At 40.3% G+C, this 22,538-nt stretch overlaps 1 protein-coding gene across 1 annotated transcript in view; it reads left to right on the top strand.

Moving 5' to 3' along the window:
• CPM (carboxypeptidase M) overlaps window positions 1-21,824 on the top strand; it is a 67,210-nt gene extending 45,386 nt beyond the window's left edge. The window contains exons 2-8 of the mRNA XM_008632886.2: window positions 8,783-8,937; window positions 16,141-16,313; window positions 18,072-18,256; window positions 18,501-18,671; window positions 19,170-19,322; window positions 20,314-20,462; window positions 21,108-21,824. Of these exons, the coding sequence (XP_008631108.1) occupies window positions 8,783-8,937; window positions 16,141-16,313; window positions 18,072-18,256; window positions 18,501-18,671; window positions 19,170-19,322; window positions 20,314-20,462; window positions 21,108-21,347 (1,226 nt within the window). The 3' untranslated portion in view covers window positions 21,348-21,824. The remainder of the gene's footprint in view (window positions 1-8,782; window positions 8,938-16,140; window positions 16,314-18,071; window positions 18,257-18,500; window positions 18,672-19,169; window positions 19,323-20,313; window positions 20,463-21,107) is intronic.
• Window positions 21,825-22,538: the final 714 nt, after the last annotated feature.

Raw genomic sequence — 22,538 nt, 5'->3', positions numbered from 1 at the left:
TGATGGGAAAGGGGAAATAAAACAGTGAAGGAGGACTGGCTCCTTCAGAGTTTATCTAGTGAAAGCTAAATCATGACTTTAAAAACAAGAAGTATTAGCTTGTATTCTTAAGTCTTCAGCTCCCAACTGAGCTTTGCTCTAAATAATGTGTTTAAATAGAAGTCACCATTACTATATTAGCTCTAAATTCTAATTCTGTTTTTCCTAACAGAAGCTAAAAATTCTTTAAACATTGAAATATAGATTCATATATTATCTGACTGCATCCTCTAGCAGTTTGATTCCTGTAATGCAACACAAGTAGTTTGTGTGCAATCAGTCCTCCAGTAGCCAAGTACTAAGATTTTATCTGGTGTAACAAGACTTAACTTTGCTTTCCTGTCAGTATAACTGCTTTTTATGCAAATCATTTATAAAAAACATGTAGTTTGGTCAGTGTGAGATGTTTAAAAGATTGATAAACTTAGACATTACTCTTGGAGATGCAGTCACTGACTTGGAGCACATTCCTATTCTCTTGCAGTGAAAGTAAAATTATTTAAGTCTTCTCTTCTTCGCTTGCTGTGAATTGGTCAATCAGTTTTGTCTTGCCTTCTATGATCTCTCCTACTTAAATACACTTCTTGCAGAAAATTTTGTGGGAAAGTTTGTTTGTTTTTTCCTGTGGAACATGCTGTATCAGAGATTTCTAAATAAATAAATAAATTCAAAAAACTGTGTGAGGGGAACCTTCCCTAGCAACATAGGTCAAACTTTTCTCATATATAAACTTTTATCTAGTATTGAAATTTTAGTGTTGTAGTTTCAAAATGGAAAGACTTGATCTGTTTAGAAATAGTACACTGTTCATGTGAGTAGCATTTGTTTAGAACCAGCCTTGTGGGAAAAATCTCTGTTCTCTTACTTCCTCTCTACCCTTTGCTTTGTAGTTGTCTAGTTGCAGCATATATTTGTCAGGCTTTTTTTCAGAGCAGTAAAGGTCTTAAGCCTGCAGCCGTCCTGTTTTTCCTCAGCAAGACTTTGCAGCTTTCTGTGTTTGTTTAGAAGGAGGTAGAATTGACTACTGGATATTGTAATTCACACCAGTGAAGTTAGCAATACTCTAGAGCCTGTGTAACATAGAATCAGCAATTGCAGCTAGTGGATGCAGTCTCCATATCCTTTCCTGGTGTTGAGGAAATAAGTATGTAAGAGATTTTATGTTCAGGGGTTTTGTTTGTTTTAAAACCAACTAAAACACAGAGCTTATGATGTTAAAATGGTGCACAATGGACATAAATGAATGTTTTTTCCCCCTCACTCCTTGTAGGTTTCTGCATTTTGGAGCATTGTACATACATTTTTAGCCCTGTAAATGAAATGTGATCCTAACCACAAACTTAGTTAAAGAAATGAAACTTTTATCTTATGCCTCAGTTTTACCCAGATCATCAATTTGTCTGCATTCTCCTTTTAGCTTGAGGAGAATTTAGTAACACATCCCTCCTAAACCACTTCAGACAGTGAGACATTTTAGTAGAAAAGTATTTCTAGTAGCTTCCATTCACTTCCCACAAAAGAAGAGCAGTGTGCCCCGCATCTCTTCTGCACGGCCTTTCTGCCCGGGACCTCTGGCTATAGATCCCTGAAGGTACCAGTGTTGCTTATTTTCAGGGCTACCTAATTAAAGGTTTGCTATGTGTAGCTGTGGCATATTGTGTTCACATAAGTACATGGAGACCTTCTTATAATACATGAATTAATTGTTTGCAAGACTTCTTACACTGAAGCATTTGTTCACTAGACAGTTGTTCTGTACATGGTTTTGTGTAGAAGAGAGATCTAGATTGTTTTTAAGGCTGGGATTTTTCTTTAAATGAAATCGGAATGTGCATGTTATTTCTGAACTTTCTGAAAATTCTCCTTTTGGAACCTTTTATTAATTAGGAGATTTATTTTATGAAGTGGACATAGAAAAAAATAATGCATAGGACTGGCTGTAGATCTCTTACCCTCACAGCTGAGAGAATACCCTTCCTGTAAACTGTTCACTCAGTTATGAAGTGGCTCAAATGTGAGAAAGCAGTTAGGGGATGTTTCTAAGCAGATGATTCTGCAGTTTGATATCTAGGATTTACTACTTGTTATGGGAAAGGTCAGACCATGGCAGTCGGAGTTAATTAATTAAATTACTGTAGCTGCTACGTAACATGCTGAGCTCATGAGTGGATTTAGGACAGTAGAGTTACATTTCCTGTTTGTCCCTAGCCAGTGTGTTCTACGTCCATGGTCTTGCAGTTACCTGGGGCATTTAAACTGAGCTTGAGCAGATCTAAAAAAGTAACACTTATCCTAAAGCTAAAATAAAAGCAAACTCTGTTCTCAGTAAGAAATATAGTCCTGCTGTGCCAGTTCAAAAGTTCACTCTGGTCCATTATTCTGTTTTCCGAAGAACAACTAGAGCAAATTATAGGAATAAGGTAGGGACAGATGCCTTCCTTGGTATGCACTTCAAGCAATGTGCAACCAGGATGATTCTGATGAAGCGTATTTCCTGATCCTGGTGTACCTAAAGTACAAAACTCGCTTTGATACGCAATTGCATTAGGCTGATCTCAAAACCCCAAGAATAAACAAAGGCCACCAGAACATGTTTGTTCAGTAGACTAAGGACCAAATTACTCTATTTGTAGGTAGTACCAGTGCCTGATTCTCAGTTGTTGCCTTGTGTCTTTGTTACCTTTACTGAAAGCCAGTCGCTAATGTTTCTAGAGACATTTTGTTACCTGTTTTAGGAGAGATCTGTAAACAGCTGGTTAAGCTAATGTATCTTGTTAACTAAACCAGAAACAGGTGATCATGGCAGAGACTCAATTATTTTAAAAAAGTTAGTCTAGCCTCTATTTTTCCCCCCTTTATTGAGTTAAGAAAAAAAAAAATGAAAGAAAAAATAGGGGCGGGGGAGCTACTCACTGTCTGGATTTGTTGGAGTCTGCTTGTCAGTGTTGAGGTGTGTATGGTTTTGAGCTTCCCATTCTTGAGGCAGATATAATGTCTGAGATCTGACAAGGATTTTTACAGGGTGGGTGTGGCAAGTCTCTTGATGAGGTACTTCAGTGAACTGAAATCCTCATAGTGCACCAGTAGCTTCACAGCCACATGTGAACCACAACCTGTAGCCTACTCCCTCTGTTACCATCAAATAAATGGCAGAAATAGTTCTGATGTCCTCTGGTGGTAAAAACGTAAGCTGAACAAAACTGTTGAATCTGGATAAATTGCACTTTAAACCAAACCAACCCTCTCCCTTATGGCCCGCTTGTGTTACAAGCAATCACTTTATTCATGATGATCCAATGGTACTGCTATGAATGGGTAATATTTATTACTTTTATGTATACAGTGGCTTTCCTGAAAATTACTAGATGCATACCAGTTTCACAGCTTTCTCAGAAAATAAAGTACACCTTTTTAGAACTAGGTTTAAAAACCCTGTGGTAATAAAAACAAGAGTTGGTGAAAAGGAAAAATAGTCTATTTGGTTTCTGGGTGTAAATATGAAACCAGTCAGTGTAAATAGTAGAAAAAGCCTGCTCAGACTAATTCTAGGGGTCTGTGGTGTTCTCATTTTCTTAGTGAGCAATATTGAATAAGGTTAGTATATCTTTATTTAAAACCAGTATTCCCTCTGGGTTGTTTTTGTTTGGCCTTTACAATTTTATTTTTATTTCTTGATTTTTGTTCAAATAACCGGTAAGTTATTATTGTAGAGACTGTGCTCTGCACTGGCAATTTTTCTTGGTTTTGTGTATAAAGAGTGTGTTCAGCTTGATTATGAGAACTGGAAATGGTACAGTGATGACTCACACGTACATAGGAAAGAAAGGGTTGCTGTTCTCATAAGATACAAGTCTTGTGAAAGTGTCCAAAGCAGCTATGGATGTCCCAATCAACCAAAGATTTGTAAACCTTTAGGAAGATAAGCAAGCGTGTGAACCATGAATTGTTTTGGCTCTCTTTCTCAAGTGCTTTGGATACGAATAAACAGTATCTAGTGTTTTTTAGAGTCCTTGTTTATTCTGACAGTTCTGCTTATATGATGCTGACTCTAAATTGGAGTGACTGGTATAATCTCTTGGAATAGACAGGAACTGATTAAATAGTGGGAAATGGATACTTCTATTTACTTTGTGCCGAGAGAGAGCGCCTTATGTCTGTAATAAGGGATCCGTGGGAAGGGGCCAGAATATTAAGTTTAGCAGTGGCCCCCACATAGTGACTCAGTGCTGTCAGTGGCTGTGATAGACCTGCAGCTGAATGCTACCTCGGGTTCTTTTCGCTTTATTTTTTCTGCTTACCTAAGCACCATGCTGAATATTGCCAGATATGCCTGGTTGATGTATGGGATTGATCTGTATCTCTTTATTTTTTAAAATACCTTGAAGACTTTCTTATATTTGAAGTGTCCTAGCCCTCCTTGGCATACCAGCTTTGTTCATTACTAATGCCAATGCTACTACAGGCCAAGTCTTTAGATAATCCATTCTGTCTCAGTGGACCATGGTATACTTGAAAGTGAGGCTAAATGCTCACAAAAGAATTTGATGTACAGTTGTTCATACAGATGTTTGTCTGATCTCAGCTTCAGGTATGTAGCCTCTTTTGGGGGTGCTTTACTCAGTCTGGCTAAGTTAAAATCACGTATTTGTTCGCCTTTGTTCTACTTCTGCAGTACTGCCACATCAGTCATTCTGATTAACCATTTCTGATTATACAAATAATGTACTGGTACTTCAAGTTCTGTTAGAATCTGAATCAAGCCATGTGTGCTGTTAGGCAGTCCCCTCGAAGAAGAAAAGTTCTAAAACGGCTTTAGATTTTCCAGCTTGACTTGGTGATGACAAATCAGAGTACCTCAGGGCAGGGGTGCTGCTGGTGCTAGTTTAGTGAAAGGTATCACTCTTGAAGTCCTTCATTAGCTATGGTAGTGTTTTGCTGGAAGACAATGTTGCCCCAAGGAGGCTTATCTCCCTGGAGAAGAGAATGCTTAGGGGGGATCTTATCACAGAATTCTAATACTTGAAGGATGGCTACAAAGAGGATGCCTCTCTCTTCACAAGGAGCCACATGGAAAAAAGCAAGGGACAATGGGTACAAGTTGCACTTTGAGAGGTTTCATCTCAATATAAGAACATTTTTTACAGTGGGAATCATTCACTGGAACAACTTCCCCAGAAATGAGGTAGAATCCTCATCACTGGAGGTTTTAAAGATGCAATTGAACAAAGTGCTAAATAATCTTATCTAGGTTTTCTTTCCCATGTAGGGTTGGACCAGATGATCTCTTGAGGTTCCTTCTAACCTGGGCTGTTCAATGATTCTGAGATTGGTTCTATGATTGAATTGCTCTGAGATCAAGCATTCTAATGAGAGTTTATCTCTCTTCTCCTCCTCTCTGTCCTCCATTTTTCTAGGTAGGGACTGCCTCAATACAGATCAGCATTACTGCAGTTCCTACCCATGAAGCCAGTGTGCAACACATGGCCAACCCAGGAGGACTGTAGTCAGTCTATTGCTTTGAATTTGCAGTTGCAAGCTCTTGAATCAGTACCCTACCCTGACTGATACTGACAGTGGGTCTGAGCCCTTCCCCAGTCACTTAATTTCCTAGCCGTAACTTTCTTTGAAATGACAAGTTTTTCATAAATGAAGCTGTAAAGAACAAAGTCAAGAAAAGCAGAAATAAAATTGAGAACAAAAACAGGGAGCATGATCCAGACTCCAACATCTACAAATTGATTCGATTTCTTTCCCACTAGATCTGGAGATCAGTTTCAACTCTTCATTTTAATTACCAGTTTGTGTAGACCTGTTTAGAATACTGACACTATGTCACGAACTAGTGGAAATGCTAGAAAACTTTTTTAAAAGTTAGAAAGACTTCTTATTCTACTAGAAGCTGTGGGGTCTGGCTCTGCTCCAATACAAGTCTTGTTACTTGTCCTGAGACACACAGTTAGAAACACAAGTTTGTCTTCATTACTTGAAATGTAGTTCACTAATTAGTTGACGTCAGTTTTGGTTTGGCAATTTGGCAGTGAGAAATGGCTTTTCAAAGCATGAGAGGAAGCTTAGCTGTTCCCTTCAGGTACCAAACCAGAGTTATCTAGGCTTTTCTGATTAAAGAAAACCATCCATATGCTGAATCTTTTTATATGCAGTTAATTACTGCCACATGGAAAGAAATCTTACATCATCCCTCATAGGTACACTATCCAGTACTGCAGGCTGAACAGACCCAGGAATGTATTTTAATTGTTAATGGAAGGTTTAATACTTCTTACAAGCTGGAAATGCCAGGAAATAATCGGTATCTCAGTTCATGGGAGTGTCTAGCATGTAGATAGCCCTCACACAAACTCTAAGCAGTCTAAACACTAATGCTGGAAAGACCAATTTACATCAGTACTTAATGTTAGTCTATACTTAGCTCTTCCTTGTGTTTCCCATGAGTGCAATTCCCAGTGAGAGCAGCAGGAAGGAATACTGCTGATGGCAAGACACTGGAAGTATTTTTTTTAAATTTGAAATCAGAATACAATATTATTGGTAGAAAATCTTAAATGATGGAAACATCTAGAGCACTTTAGCTCTACTTGTACTCTTTGCTTGAGTATATACAATGAGCTGCATGTTGTAGGTTTGCAGTAGCCACCTTTAAATTTGGGCGGAAAGGCTGCAATCGCAGCTGTAGGCAGGTGTGTTCCTCTTGGTGCAGAAGTCCACATGGCAACTAACACCAAGGAGGGATGTCTGAACTTGCCTTCCAGTAGAGGGAATGAGAGCTGGGAGCCAGGGCTTAGAGGGCATAAGGACAGAGAATCATAGGAGCATTCTGGAAGGACTTCCTTGGTAATTCATTGTAAGTTGCCCCAGGATACAACTGTAGAGAGAATGACACATTGCAGAGATGGAAAATAAGTTGAGGTTGTTGTCCACACTTGATTATGAATAACAGTAGCATACTTTTTTCACTACTAGAATTGTTTTTAGTTCCAAACATAGGCTATTGCAGCAAGTCTTGTCATCTATTTTCACAGAGCTGCAGGATGGTTGAGGTTAGAGGGGACCTCTGGAGGTTTTGGAGGGAAGAAGGGCTAGGGTGAGATGATGTGGGTGTTCTCTTTCCTTTTGAAGAAGAATGTGCTTAAATGCTAGTATATTTGGGTTCTCCATCTACAACTTGTCTAGGCTTACAGAAATCAAGTTTTTTCTTTTTTTATGAAACAGTGGCTCTACATACAACAAGGCCAAATAACTAGCTTCTTACCAAATCAGTTGCCACAAAATTATTTTTAAAAGCACGGATTGCTTGCTCACATTGTCCTTTAATGAAAGAGTCAGTAGCAGCATCTCACAGCTTTGTGCATAGCATGGTTACAAGGGTTGAACACCAATGTCTTCAAGAGTGACTGTAAAACCAGGGGATACTGAGATCACTCCTTGTTGAGTCTATCAGGTCTCAGCACTGTTTTGTTGCTTCTTGATCCTAGGCCTAAGACTCTGATTCTGTTAACTGAGAATTTAGTTTGGCAATCACTGTCTTCAGTTTTACCTCTCTTCCAACTGTTTCAGTGCATCTTGCAGCGTTGCTTCAGTCCTCTTCAAGTTTTTCTCCCATTCCTGAAGTCATGACCCTTGTGGTATAGCTGCTGTGAGTCAGTCACATAGCTAGAAAGGAAAACAAAAATGCTGTGGCACATGCATGACTAGAGGGGTCATGGCTTCAGGAATGGGAAACTGATATGCTCTAGAGTTTGTTTACTGCAGATTTGATGATCCACAGAGATTTAGGAACTAAGGCTTTTTATAGTACTGCATATAGCAGTTCCTACGTTGCTATTTCCTGCAAGTAGCAGTGATGGCTGGGCTCCTCTCAGACAGGCTGTGGGCCCCAACAAGCCCCGTGTGGAGCTGGGGACAGGTAGTATGTTCATGAGGTCTGGCCATTAGCAATCTATAGGCTGTCACTGCTCGTATGAAGGAACTGGTCCAGTTTCATTGCTGCCATCTGCTGAAACTTGAGTTTTCCACCTCTGTGAGCAGACTAGTGGGAAGCACAGATTTGCAGATGAGGTCTGAAATGCCACAGTATCACTAAAAATAGTAACAGAAAATGCCCTCCCCTCGCCGTCTCCCCCCTGCTTAAGTGAGGACTTCCAAAATGTATGTATGTTTGTTTATTTTGTTGCTTAAAGTTCAGCTTCTTGTGCAGCTTTAGTGGTCCTAACTAATACTCTTTCTGTAGCTATTAATTCTTTCCCTGCTGATATATTTGGAATATGTCTCTGATGCAGCTCTTTCTGCTACCTCCTGTTTTCTGAGCAGTAATGCATGAATATGTTTAGCTTTTTTGTGTTGTCTTTTGTACAAAACCAGATGTTCTTTCTTTGTGATAATGAAAACTTCTGTATAAATTTCAGAAAAGCCTTATGATTCAAAATTTGGGGGCAGGAAGAGTGATCTTATTTGCTAAATTTAACTTGAAAAATGTTTATTACAAAAAAAAAAAAAAAAAGAAGCCTTCTTTTCTAGTCCTGGTTAAATGCTTTAGAAATTGCAGGGTTTATGACATACTTGGTCAGAAGGCAAAACATTCCTCTAACTAATATTGCAAATATTCATAGAATAAAGGAACCCCACAGTCTACTTTGATATGTTATATGTAGGACTGAGTGGGCACCAATGAAATACTGGAATTTGTACAATGGTCTTAATGACCAACTCTTTTTATTCTTCTAAGGCTTGTATGATTTTACACTTGTTTTAAAAAATGTCTTTTCCCCTTCCCCTCTTAAAGGTAGAGACCTGTGGGTTCTTGTTCTGGGAAAGTTTCCAACCCATCATAAGATTGGCATTCCAGAGTTCAAGTATGTTGCTAATATGCATGGGGATGAGGTACGTTTCAATTTTTGCAATGTCATTTATACCAAATACACTTACCAGAGGTTTAGAGTGAACTTTTCTCAGGCATGTGCTTCTTATTATTGAGGTATGTCATAACTCAAGGACAAAATATGTGTGTATTTATTGAGGAATTTTCAGAATAAAGTTCCCTTGTTTTGGTGGAAGGGCCTTAGGAGACCTTACATCATGGTGAAGAGTCCTACAATCCTACACCCAAGACCTCTCTTGAGTGGAGAGCTTTGTCTTCTCCAAGTGAGTAAACACAGAGGCTTTAAGTTTCCTGGCAATGAGTCAGATGCAGTAGTTTGCTTGTACATTATTATTGCCTAGGCATGAAATATGACTGATAGAACTCTTCAAACACATCCTAAGATTAAATAATAATTGCTGTGAAGCATCAAATTATTTATTTTAGGAAGAAAATTTATCTTTGGAACCTTAGGCTAGGAACACCTAGATTCACCTGAGATAACACTGAGAACAAAACAAAAATCAATTCCAGAACAATAAACTTGCTCTGGGAAGAATGCCCACTTATTAATGATAAAGAAGAAATGATGATTATGAGCCTACCTGGTGCGGTACTTGAATCTGAATCAGAAAGAATCAAAGCTTCACTGTCTTCTATAGTACTTCTTTGCTTTCTATTTCTTTTATTCTTTAGCTTTACCTGATTATATTAGTCATATTCAGGATAAGTTTAAACTACACAATATATTTTTATGCAGTCTTTCATGTGAAGGTTAAATAATTTAACAGGAGTAGCAAGATATGTATGTATATATATGTGCTCGAGACTCTGAATTCCCAAAACCGAGAAAAAACAGACATAGTGGAAATGTATCCTGTGCAAAGGGTAACATGTCTCGAGTTATTGCTGTTAACAATACTGTGTGTGAGCACTTGCACGCCTACAGGCACTTGTGACATTTTGTGCCAAGAATTTCCCCAAGTTAGACTAGTTTCACCTTGTTTGACACTGGCCTTGCTCAAAGTGCTGCTGGGAGCTTGGCTGCTTGGGAATTTAACTCTGTGTGGGAGGAAGCTGATTCATGGTTTCAAATAGGTACATTTGTTACTGGATGCCCAAGACAGGGTTTGCAGCTCCTGAAACCTGGTGTGGGTCACCAAGGCGTCCAGGAACTGAGGCTCCATACTGCAGTCCCTGCAGACTGCTGAAGGGGATTGCAAACCTGGGACTATAAATCACCCAGCTTTGATGGGAAGGAGGTGGAGGGCAGGATATTATCTCATCCAGAATGGCCTGGCTTGCAAATCCAATGTTGCTGGACTGCAGAGGGCCACACATACTGAAGTCTTCACAAGGAAGCACCCCCTTCATTATCACTGCCCAGCTGGATACTCAGGAGGAGCTTTGACCATAGAAATACACACTGTTTGCACATCCACAGGGCTGGGAGTTGCTGGGGATTGGCAACTTGGATCACTGCCTGGGATCTAAGTTTTTTGTTGACTTCATGAGGAAATGAGACATGATTTTCTTTTAAAGTCAGACACAGTGCCAGACAATCTGAGCAGGGTTGATCCTTGAGCTGCCTAGCTAAGGCATGTTACATTCCAGTTGTTTGTCAGACTAAGCTCACACCTAGGGAACATTCTGGAAATAGAGCTATTCCTCCTTTTTAGGCACTCATGATGATTTTTGCTGTATGGGTTTTTTTGGTACGTACAGGTAACTCACAGTTAGTGTTTGGGATTTTTTTATCTGATCATAAATGTATTTCAGATGGCAGGAAATTAATTCCTCATATAGAGAAGCATTGGAGAACTTGAATATTTTTTTTTCCATAATCTAAGATTCTGCTAGTCCCTGGGGACAGATTCAACTATCCCTGCAATATATTAAGCAGATAAGTTTTGCACTAATTATACAACAAGCTTCAACTTGTGTGCCAGAGTCTTTCATAAAGAGATTATGACTTCATTGATCCACTCAGGTCTTTTGTGCTTCAACGACACTTTCCACAAATGATACAAAATGAGAAGTTCTCAAGTATTGTTTGGTGATGCTGCCCTTCTAACCTGTTGTGACCACACAAATGAGGCTTAACTTTGACTCAGCTGGCCAGCTGCTCCAAAAACATAAAAGTTGGGCTGGAACCTGAATTACATGTGTGTGGGCTGTTCGCACATGCTGCTGGAAGAAAATCTAGGTTATTTGGAAAGCTGCCCAACAGGGAAGTTCTAACAAAGTAAAGTGAGTACACAATAGTAGAAAAGGAGTATTTTTTTTCAGAACTGGAAAGATTTATTTTTTTAAGTAAGTTCACTTTTCTTAATACTGTAAGACATAACCAGCTGAGATTTAAAAGATTTTCATTTGTGTTCACTGTTGCCAAATAGAGTGAACTTTTGCCCCAGATCCACTGAGAGGTAACAAAAGACTTCTCCCATTCTTTGTGTTGGCTGTGTGTAGCTGGACACCATTTTTAGCGGTACTTTTTGTTTAACCCGAGCCAAATTAAAACTGATTTAAACTGACTTTAATCAAAATGGCAGTAATTGGCTGCACAAAATGCATAAGCCTGTGAAATGTTAATAAAGTCTGCGGGGGAAGATGAGGGAGAGGTTGCCTGATCTTCTGGGGCAACTCCCATTCTGAATTAGGCACAGCTTCTCTTGTCCCAGCCTTGTATTCTTACTTGAAAGATCTTTTCTTTCTAAGTCACATATTCCTCCCTGGGGAAGTACTCCTCCTGCTTAACATTGACCACACCCTAACACCTACATACTCCTAGGTCATAAATGGAGCAGAACTATTACCTTTGGAACCTCTGTGCCAGGGACTTGAGTCCATTCTACACAACTGAACAAATAGGATCTAATTGGAAGGCTGTTCCTAAACCATGTATATCACTGCAGGGAAACCGTTTAAGGAAAAGCACCTCTGAACAAACTGTAAACTACCTGTGTGTTTCTGCTTTTTCCCTTTAATGTATTGAGTATATGGCTTTAACCTTCTGCAGCTATAGTGTAACCGGACCATCACAAGATAAACTCTTTCTCAGGGTGGCAATGCTGATATCAGTCCTTTTCTCCTGCAGTATCCACTTCTGATCGCTTTATTTTCTCATTGTGTAGTATAAAATAACAGCAATGCAAATAATCTTAAATAGTACAATATTTTATTTATAATAAACAATAATTTATTTATAATAATATAAATAAAGCACTAATAGAAATAGTAGAATTATACAGTAGTATAAAATATTATTAAAAATAGTAGTATTTTTCCTCTTTCATTTTGTGAAACTGAGCCTGTACTGATAGGTCTGAACTTGCCTACGTGAAAGGATGTATTTATCTGCTGACTTATCTTGTGAAATAAGTTAAAGAAACTATGCCCTATTTTCCATGTCATCATAGACACAGTCATATCCACAGTAGGCTCTCCTGAAATATTAGGGCTTAGGTGAGTAAGGACTGGAGTAGATTTATTTGTGATCAATATAATGGGGTCTTTTAAAATGACCAGACAATAAACTGATGAGTTTTGTGTAGAATTTCTCACTCTTATGTCCAAAAAATTAATGGAAGCTGCATTTACACTATCAAAATACCACTGTGGAAAATATGGCTGGTTTTTTATCATCCAATTGCACAAAAAGAATACTGCACATACTGCACAACTTGCTATAAGGAATTGTAAGCCTTTATTCCTATGTCGTCAGTCCTGTGTGATGTATTATTGAAGTGATATGCAGCGAAACAGTATTTGCTCTATGAAAAAAAAAATTTATAAAAAATATTTATTGCATAGTGAACTATTTTCCACCTAGCTTCAGAATTAGAAGGTCATAAGCACCAGAGATTTCAAAATTCAAAGCAATCAAATCTCAATGCTAACAACAGACTTTAAAAAAATCTGGATGTTGCTGAGGTCTGTTTCAAAACATTTTAACACTGCCCTGCTGCAGTTGCTTTTTTCCTTGTCTTTCCTCACACTCTTCTGAGTGGGAAAAGAAAAAGCTATCCCTGTCTCAGCCAGGTAAAGTCTGAAGCCTGTGGAATTTGTCCAGGTGGTAAAGACTAATGCCAGTTACTAGCTCAAAAGCAGGCTTTGTGTTGCCATTTCCTTCAGTGATAAACCAGGGAACTGCACTTCCCTATCATACACGTGGTAGTTCTCAGATGTCCACAGTGACTGCTGCTGGAGAAGTAAAGGGATGTGTGCCAAACTCTTTGCATAAACAGTCACTTTAACACTGGTGTGTTTTAGCAAAGCAGGACAACCCCAGTGGGGTGTGTCCTAGCGGTGCATAATAATTAGCACTGTACAAGTGTTAAAAATAACACCTTGCAAGTGTGATGGCATTTCAGTGGGAAACCAGGATGGCCTACTGGTTTCTCTGCTCTAACTCCACTTCCTTAGGTGGGGTTGTGCCTGGTATGCTGAACCTGGCCTGTGGAGCAGCCGGGGCTGGAGCAGGGAGACTGGCAAGACTGTGTTGCCCTGAAACAGGTCCTACCTGATGGTTTGGATCTTTCTTTCAACATCGTTCAACTTAAAAACCAGGCCATGATTAAGGGAAGAATTGTAATAATAAAATGGGCAGAGTCCATCCACCCATAGTCCCCTGGTATTAGGTCTCTATCATGTGGTAACAACAGTGTTCTAAACTCAGGGCTGATGCAGTAAAGTGTTACAGTGCAGGTGCAATTGGAGCTAACCTTAATCTCCTAACTTGCTGCTGCTCGGGCTTCTTGAGTAATCCCTGTGGTAGCTGAGCAGGGTGCTGACACAGCCCTGCCAGCAGGCAGAGTCAGAAGTTTAAAGGATTTGTGTGCAGAAGCAGCAGTCATGCCCTTTTCTACAGCGTTGATCTACATCCTGACATATGCACGCTTCTTCATTCAAGGCTTTCCCCTGAGGATCACTGAAAGCCTTTCCTGCTAACTCTCTCCCTTTGGGGCACAGGAAGATGTCTTCACAAGAAGACATCTGAAAGTGAACAGAGAAACTTAATGTCTAATTGTATCCCTAGAGGTGGGGGAAAGGGATTTCCTTTGCTTTCCTGTCACACTTCATGTGAATACAGTAAAACAATACACCTTGGCATCTCCCTTGGGATACTGCAGTCAAAACTAAGTGTTCATGTCCTCTCAAAGCCCCAGAACACATACATGCTTTTCTCTCTATCTTCATGTTAAACTTGAGGCAGGTTAAGTTGTCTGTCCTCGACTTTACTGTCAGCAGCCTACCTTCAGTCTGCCTAGATACTTTACTTGAAGCTCTAAAGTAAAACTAAGTGACTCATAACTCTTATCCACAGGTACATCTGACCTCTGTAGTAACAGGGTCAAGCTTGACTGAGCAGCAGATGCTGTCCTTCCAAGGGCAAAGATCAAAACTTGATCTTGAACTTTCCCAGAAACAAAAACTTCCTCAGATACTTCCAGATATGCTTTCTCAAGCAATGCAGGGTCCTCTGGACGAAAACAAAACCACCCCTCTGTTACCACACCAAAATAGTGGTAATAAGTGTATTCTTCTCTCACTGTGCAATCATCCAGGTGCCAACACACTTATGATGACCTGAATCGCTTAATGTCCTGAGTACAACAATAGCTATATACCAGGAATCCTATAAAATAGTTTGTAAAATACTGTACATGTAAGTAAGCCTGGGATTAACTTTTAAGTGCAAAGAATGTCATCTGTGAAAATCTGGTCATCTTTCTTTCTTTGTAAACACTGTCCTTTCCTACCACATTCTTGTGTTACTTTTCTTTTTTTCCCCCTTTCTGTTCCTGCTTCTCTACCCTTTCTTTCTGGGATTTCTTTTGGTCAGGCACTGAACAGAAGTACAGTAGGAGAAGAACACTTTCCCAGTTTCTCCAGACAGCAGTCCAGTCTTGTCTGTAGTTTAGCTGTCTCTGTGGTAGAGCCATTCTTGCTGATTCTGACCTTCATCTCTCATGCCCAGGGCCATGATTTGGCTGATTTCTCTCCTCTCCTTTCTTCCCCCACCCTTACATGCTTCCCAAGATGTCTATCATCCTTTTCAAGAGCTGCCTGTACAACATGGTTCTGTTGCATCCCTTCTTACATTTCACGGAGTGTATTTATCAAACCTGCAGAGCAGTCTGTTTTCACATACTCAGGTGCTGGTTTAGATCCTGTTGTGATATACCAGGCTTTGTTCTTGGAGATAAAGTAGAGATAAGTTATCTCTAGAATTCATCTGCTTGCAAGTCTTGGTTTGTTCCCTTTCCAGACAGGGCTTAGGAACCCTAAAGCACCCTTGAGGCATGGGTCACAGTGCCCCTGGAAAGTATGGTCCAGTGAACACTAGCAGTGGTTTCTGGGGTAGAATAGGATTGTCCTTAACTCTGGATCTGGTACTTGACACTATTTTGCCTAAAATCTGATAGACTAAAGGGAGATGTCAGCTTTCATGACTTATACAAACTTATATGAGCAAAAATACATGGTTAGCATTTTCCCTGCCGCTGCCTCTCCTTGATCTAAAGTCTGTATCCAAATGTCTTTCCGTGTCTTTTTCTAAGGATTTATTTGGTTTCCCCAATGCACATGTTCAGGACATTAAAATAATGTAACAGAAGTATCTATGTGGCCTCTTTGATCTTGTATTAATATTGGCTTTCCATAAAAGAGGATCAAGAAGAAAAAATCCTGCTCTGTAGCATCCTGGAAAACATGGCAGACTTGTCCTCCCTTCCTTCTGAACCACCACTGCCAAGTGGTGCCGCACAGCACCGGTGCTTGTGTGCAGGGTCACTCAGGCACCAGCACAGAGCTGGGACCCTCCTGTGGGACTGAGAAAATGCAGTGAGGTGTTCCCAAGCCCACATGATGTTTATCAGGCAACTTTAGTTTTTTTTATAGCTGTTCCTTATCCATGCAAGATTTAAGCAGTGCATCTGACACAGTCAGTTTCCCATTATACAAAAAGGTCCAGCTGATCTGGGTTTAAAACCCTTGTGAAAACCCTCCAGTGATTCCTTTAATCTATTCAATTGCTTTAAATATATTTAGGGGAGAGCATAAAACAAAGCAGTGTTTATCAGAATGCTCTCATATGCCTTGTATGTATGTGTAGTCCATAAGAAAAAGCTGGAAGTGCAAGGTGGTGGGTCTTTATTTATTTATTTTCTTCTTCTTTTTCTTCCATATCAGACATAAAGTAAAATCTATGCTTCTTTACACAGACTGTTGGGAGAGAAATCCTGCTCCATTTGATAGATTTCCTAGTGAACAGCTATGGACGTGACCCAGTTATTACCCGGTTACTCAATAATACCCGGATTCATATCATGCCAACGATGAATCCCGATGGATTTGAAGCTACAAAAGTGCCTGATTGTTATTACACACGAGGAAGGTAAGGGTGGCTTAGGAGGGTGGGAGAGGTAAAAGAGATGGGTGGGGAGTAATAATCGCAGATAGCCAGAAGACTGAGTCATACTTGGTGGAGAGCAGAGTCTACAGGATGTGCTAGGGCTAATTTTTGCCTGTGCCCTTCTGAAGACATGTTGTTACGGCATAGAGTTTCTGGAAGACTGAGTCAGACCAGTGTTTATATATGGTGTGGCCAGAAAAAATTGGTCAGAAAGGTGTAATGACTTCACCTTTTAAGCAGGAGACACAGATTGCTAATACAAGCACAATTCCCTATTTTGTAGCAACTTTAGAGTGCTACAAGAAAAGAAGGAAAATTCCACCCACAGGGATCTATTTCAACTGGAGAATTCTATAACCCTTCTTAACGAGAAAAGGTGTGTCTAAGCTTGTTGAATGGACTTCTAGCAATGTGTTTAAAATCATGTTGAATGTGCATTTAGTAAGAAGGAGGAGTTACACAAGCAGAGCTGGCTGTAATAGGTTCTGTGCTAATAGTAGTGGTAGGAAAAAAACCTACACAGAAGAAAATATAACTTGGCATTGCATCCTGTGTTACTTTTGCATTCTTTAATGTGACTATTGCAGAGAACAAAAAGGGGATGAAAAGCTTAACAAGCTAGAAGAAGGAAAGAGAGAGTGAGAGAATGGGAAGAAATGCCCAAAGGACAAAGTTGGAATGTGCAAAAAAAGCAAACCCATGAGCTAGAAGTTCTCTTGGATCGCTGGCCTTGGCAACATCAGAAACAAGTGCAAAGAGAGTGTTACAGTGCAGATACTGCAACACGTGTATCAGACACAATGCCCATGGAAAAGAAATATCTATGGACTGATTCGTGGTAGATGTTTCAGAGATGTTTATTTCCCCAGCTGCATGGCCGGGGCTCTGCCGAGGAACTGCTCAGTCACGGGACCCGAGGGTCCTTCCCGGGCAGGGGAACACAAAACAACCAAAGGGGAACGAGGCTGACCAGGGGCAGCGAAACCCCGTGTCTGTGCCCTCAGGGCCCCTCTGCCAGGGCTCCATGGCAGGAGGGGAAGGGACCCCAACAAGAGAGTTCAGGTAGTTTTGTTCTTTAGGTGACCAGTGTAGGCCATCCTTTTTATTAAAAAAAAATGCATTCCTCAGCAAATAGATGGAACTTTTATGGAGGGGGGTATTTTTTATCCTCTCACTGTCAAATAGAGTTTAACTGACTGAGTTCAAAAATTAATGCAGTCAACGGTGAATACCCTCTTTACTCCTGTACTGACCTGTCTGAGTGAAAAAGCAAGAGAGCATTTGCACAGGCTGGACCTTAAGGTTTAGGGAGAAGATGTACTGGTGTTTGACTCAAATTTTTTCTGTCTGTTGAGAGTGACAACAGTCCAAGGGATACAGCCATTCAGTAGTTACCTTGGTCCTCTATACAAGCAGGAAAAACACATATAGGAGGAGGACAAAGTCCTTCTGATCTGCCTGTGGTTTTTCTAATTCACTTACGTGTAGGTGTGCATGCTATGTGCATGTTAAATATTCTGTGTTTCCACTTGGAATTGTTTTATTGTGTCCTATGAAAATTCCAGTGCTGCCAGAAAGCAAACTGAAGTCCATCACCTTAATGCTTGAGAAATAAAAAATGGTCATCTTGCCTGTTCCCTGGAGACACTAGCACACCACATATCTGGAGTACTGGGAAGCTGGTGATGTGGAACTATCCACAGGCAAAACAGTAATGGTAATGTCTTCTCTCTTTCTAAGATACAACAGGAATGGAGAAGATCTGAACAGAAATTTTCCTGATGCCTTTGAAAATAACAGTGCTAGCATTCAGCCAGAGACTCAAGCAGTAATGGACTGGATAAAAAATGAAACATTTGTTCTTTCAGCAAACTTGCATGGGGGTGCCCTGGTTGCCAGTTACACCTTTGATAATGGTAACCCAGGTAAGCTGGTAACAAACTCTGTTCTCCACAACTGACTGGGTTTAGGAATGTTGTCTATACCAAAGCAAAATTTACAAGGATTCCTGCAAGGTTCTTCTAGCTTTTGAGTTAGGATGGGCAAAATTTGATAAACCCCATCAAAATTCCCTGCCTAATACGGCCATTTGGGTGATGTTTATCCTGCTCGTAAGCCAGCACTGTATGTTTTACCAGTAATGAGACAATGGCTATCTTCATTCTGCAGTTACTGGCTCTTTGAAAGGCTATAGCAGATCTCCAGACGATGATGTCTTTATTCACCTGGCAAAAACCTATTCTTCCAACCATGCCAGCATGTACAAAGGGACGGGGTGTGACAACAGGCAGACCTTCCCAGACGGCATCACCAACGGGTACTCTTGGTACCAGCTGGAAGGTAAGAACATCACTGATGTTTCATTCAGCTGCTTCTGGTAAGATGTTCTCACTTTTCATTACTGTTTATGTGTAGCCAAATAGAAAATGGGGCTTCTGCACTGTGTATGTTGTTTTCATTGTCTGAATTCAAAGACTTAAAAGGTTCTTGGAATGGCTTTGGCAGTGGAAAATCCTGTGCCAGCCTATCTGCCCCTTTTTAGTTGGGAAAGCTTGAATGAATTTAAGTCAAAGATCCACCCTTCTCAGCCACAATCATCATCATTTCCAAAATGAAGTATGCTTTAGAAAACAACACTCTATGAGTAACTAGAGTAAATAATTAAGTTGGTTTTCCACAGGAGGCAGTAAATACAAGTGTGGCATTGAGGAATAATTTATCTGATTTACTTTTCTTACAGGTATGATGCAAGTACCAACATTTTAACTTAGCCATTTGTCTTTTAGTTTGACCTTAGTGTTTCTTTGCAGCTGAACACCCTTTTATTTCACTTTTAAGGTGGAATGCAAGATTACAACTATGTCTGGGGACAGTGTTTTGAAATTACATTGGAGCTGTCATGCTGTAAATATCCTCCAGCAGACCAGCTGGAAAAGTTCTGGAGAGACAACCAAGTTGCTCTGATCGAGTATATCAAACAAGTACACCTAGGTGGGTATGCAAATGGGGGTGGAGTGAAAACTGAGGCCAGCTTAGGGGGAACTCCTCAGCAGCCTGTCAGTGTCACAGCTCACAGGGAAGAGATCTGGGAGCTTCTGAACAGGAAGTGCTCAAGGCCAGGGGATGGGTAAGGCAGGAGAACTTACAAGTGTGTCAAGTGAGGGGCAATGGGTGCTGCTACAGGTGTGCAAGGGGCTTAAAATGTGCTGGGGACAGGCTCTGGGGCATGTCTGACCATGCACTCCACCCCTCCCCTCACTTTCCTGAGCAGCCTTGGGACAATCATTTATTTCAGACATCTCTAAGTGTATGTGTGCCTCAGCACAGGGTCTTTGCTGCTTGGATTTTGTAAATTTGAAAGGCTTCTCTAGGTGTGATCTGACTTCACATTTGGAAGAGAACTCTGCTTAGTGAAGCTGTGGTGCTTTTCAATGAGTTGAAGGGTTTGCACAAATCTGTTGCTTATCTTGCATTTTGTTGCCTTAAATATCTGACTGCTATTTTATCTCTGCTTAATGCCTGTGCTGCCTTGAAGATGTTGTGTGGGAATTAAGGGAAACTACTTCATAAGCAGATATTGTTGGTATTCTGCCTTTGGGAAGTACTAGACAAGAGGCTGACTTATTTTAAATTACAAAAAGAAGGGGGGGGGGGGGGGTTTGTGTGCAAAGACTGCCAAACCTGTATTGAAGATTGAAGCCCTTCGGTAAAAGACATACAGTGTGTATGATGCCTTCAGCAAATGAGATTTAGGAGATTACAGTACTGTTTTCTAACTTAACATGAGGGTAAACTATTAACAACAGCCAAGAATTTTCTGGTTTAATTCCCTTCAGTGAGACCAAAGTGACTAGTGATATTATTAGATGTGCTGAAATGTGGTCAAACAGCCTTTGAGTGCAACAGAACAGTCTGACTTTCTCAGAGAAGGAGGCTCACCAGTTACAGCTCATGATTTTTCTCTTCTCTCCCTTTTTCATAGGTGTCAAAGGCCAAGTTACTGATAAGAATGGGAATCCTATTCCCAATGCCATCGTGGAAGCCAAAGGAAGGCCACACGTCTGCCCCTACAGAACAAATGAACAAGGGGAGTACTTTCTCCTCCTTTTGCCTGGGACATATGTGATCAATGTGAGTATGCAGCCTTACTGAAGTATTGCTTCTAATTGCGTTGCGTTCCCAAGCACAGTAAGACAGCATCCTTAGAGGTGGGTGAGCTGAACTGCTCAAATCATAGAGATGAGGTGTGAAGACTCTTAAACAGATTTTTTAAAAGGTATATATTTAAATATTAGCAGAAAGGAAATTTTTTGATACAGTCCTCAATGTCCAGAGATAACAATCCTCTGTAGAGCCAGATGGGATGAGCAGCTGGAGCACAGCAGCAGGAGCTTGAGGTGTTTGAAACAAACCACAGAGCTCTTGCAGGGTGAGGGGAGGCTGGGATCTGGGCAGCACCGGGCTGACACCACCACCAGTGACTGTCATTTCCTTGTGTCAAAATGGTTTCTCTGTGGAACTACTAGAGAACATCCATGCCCTGTAGGCTCTGCCTGCTGCCAAGGGCTTATGCTTGAGCATCACTGCAGGATTCCCTCTCTTGTACAGCAAGAGTCTTATTGCTGTAACGTGAAAACTATACTCTTTCTCATTCTGTGCTCTCAAATGTATCTTTAGAACAATTTTTCTTGTACATTTAAAGTGTAAACAGTGATTGTTTCACAGTTGAACTCAAGGTTTCAAACCAAGGAAGAACACTTTTGTATTTGCTCCTAGGCTACTGTACCAGGATTTAAATCGATGCTGAAGACAGTGGAAATACCTGACAACACTGGTAACTTCAGTGCTTTGAAACAGGACTTCTCTTTCCCAGAGGTCTCAGATCAGATCCGTTCAAGAGTTACTTCATGTCCCAAAACTCCCCTCTACCAAGAGCTCACACGGGCTTCAGCTGCAGTAAAACCAACCATACACATCTTGGTTTTAATGACTGTTATGCTTGTAATTTTCAAATAAAGTCAGACAAATAAAGAATGACAAAGGCAAAGGCAAAATCTTCCTGCACAAATGTGGCTTTTCAGAGAAGGAATTGTATATGCAAAAGAATGTATGTTTTTATAAACCAAATTCTCAGATTCACGATCATGTTTACTGGATTTTGTAAAATACTGGCTTGACAATTGAATGTTTTACTTTAGTTATAGCAGACATATTTTTAATTGTAACAGACTATCATATTTTTCTACGTAAGTATTTTAGTCTGAATAAATTTTGTACAGCCTCTGGAGATAACTGTAGAATTTTGATGCAGAAAGCACAAATGTGTTTTGAAGACTTTTCCCAAATTCAAAAACATTGAGGATTGTACTGCAATGTTTCCTGCAAGCTCAGGTTCCTCACTGAGCCAACAGCTCAGGTGCTTACACAACTGTAAGTGATCAGCTCAAAACTAATTTCTCATAATAAAGCCACTGCTATAAACGAGGAACAGCATTTTTATGTATGCTCTTTCTTACCTGGATAGATGAGACTGCTCAGGGCTCAAATGAGGTGAAGACCAGTAACACAGACATGTTTTAAGGTAAGAAGATGAAAATGAAATGTGAGTATCTGCTGAAGCTGGATGATAATCTGCACCAACAGGGAAAAGGGAGGAATTTGTAGCTCTGAAAACTGTGTTCTCTTATGGCAGAGCTGCTGAAAACAATGTGGAAAGAGTCACTGACAGCTTTATACTTTGTCCATTTTTAACTGAATTTGTTGTGGGACAGAACCACATACAATTCAGAATTCTTTGAATAGTTTTGGCAATGGCTTTATACTGCTTAAACGATTTCACAGCCCTGCTACTACACTGTTGGGACTGTTTAACACCCATGGCAGGAGCTGGCAGGCACACTCAGCACAGCACAAGCCAGCTCCAGTTACAGAGGGTTGTTTCAGTGTTCCCCGCCTGGGCTGTACTGCAGGCAGGATTAGCAGATTCCTTTTGCTTGGCCAGTTGCTAGTCATTTTCAGGGCCCTTTGAAGCTGCCCAATAACCACAAGAATTTATCAAGAAAAGCCAGTTAGTACCATCTCCTGTGTTTATTTTAAAGCTTTTTCTGCCAGTAATTTTCTTAAGCAATTTCAAAAGTAAACCAGCAAAGATTATCTTTGGTAACATCCATCTTTTCCTGTATACAGTAAATAAAAAATGCAGGAATG

The sequence above is a fragment of the Corvus brachyrhynchos genome, unplaced genomic scaffold, assembly GCF_000691975.1.
Source record: "Corvus brachyrhynchos isolate BGI_N302 unplaced genomic scaffold, ASM69197v1 scaffold32, whole genome shotgun sequence".
NCBI classification, from domain to species: Eukaryota; Metazoa; Chordata; class Aves; order Passeriformes; family Corvidae; genus Corvus; species Corvus brachyrhynchos.
Note: the sequence above shows the minus strand (reverse complement) of the source record. Positions and strands in the feature narration are given on the sequence as shown.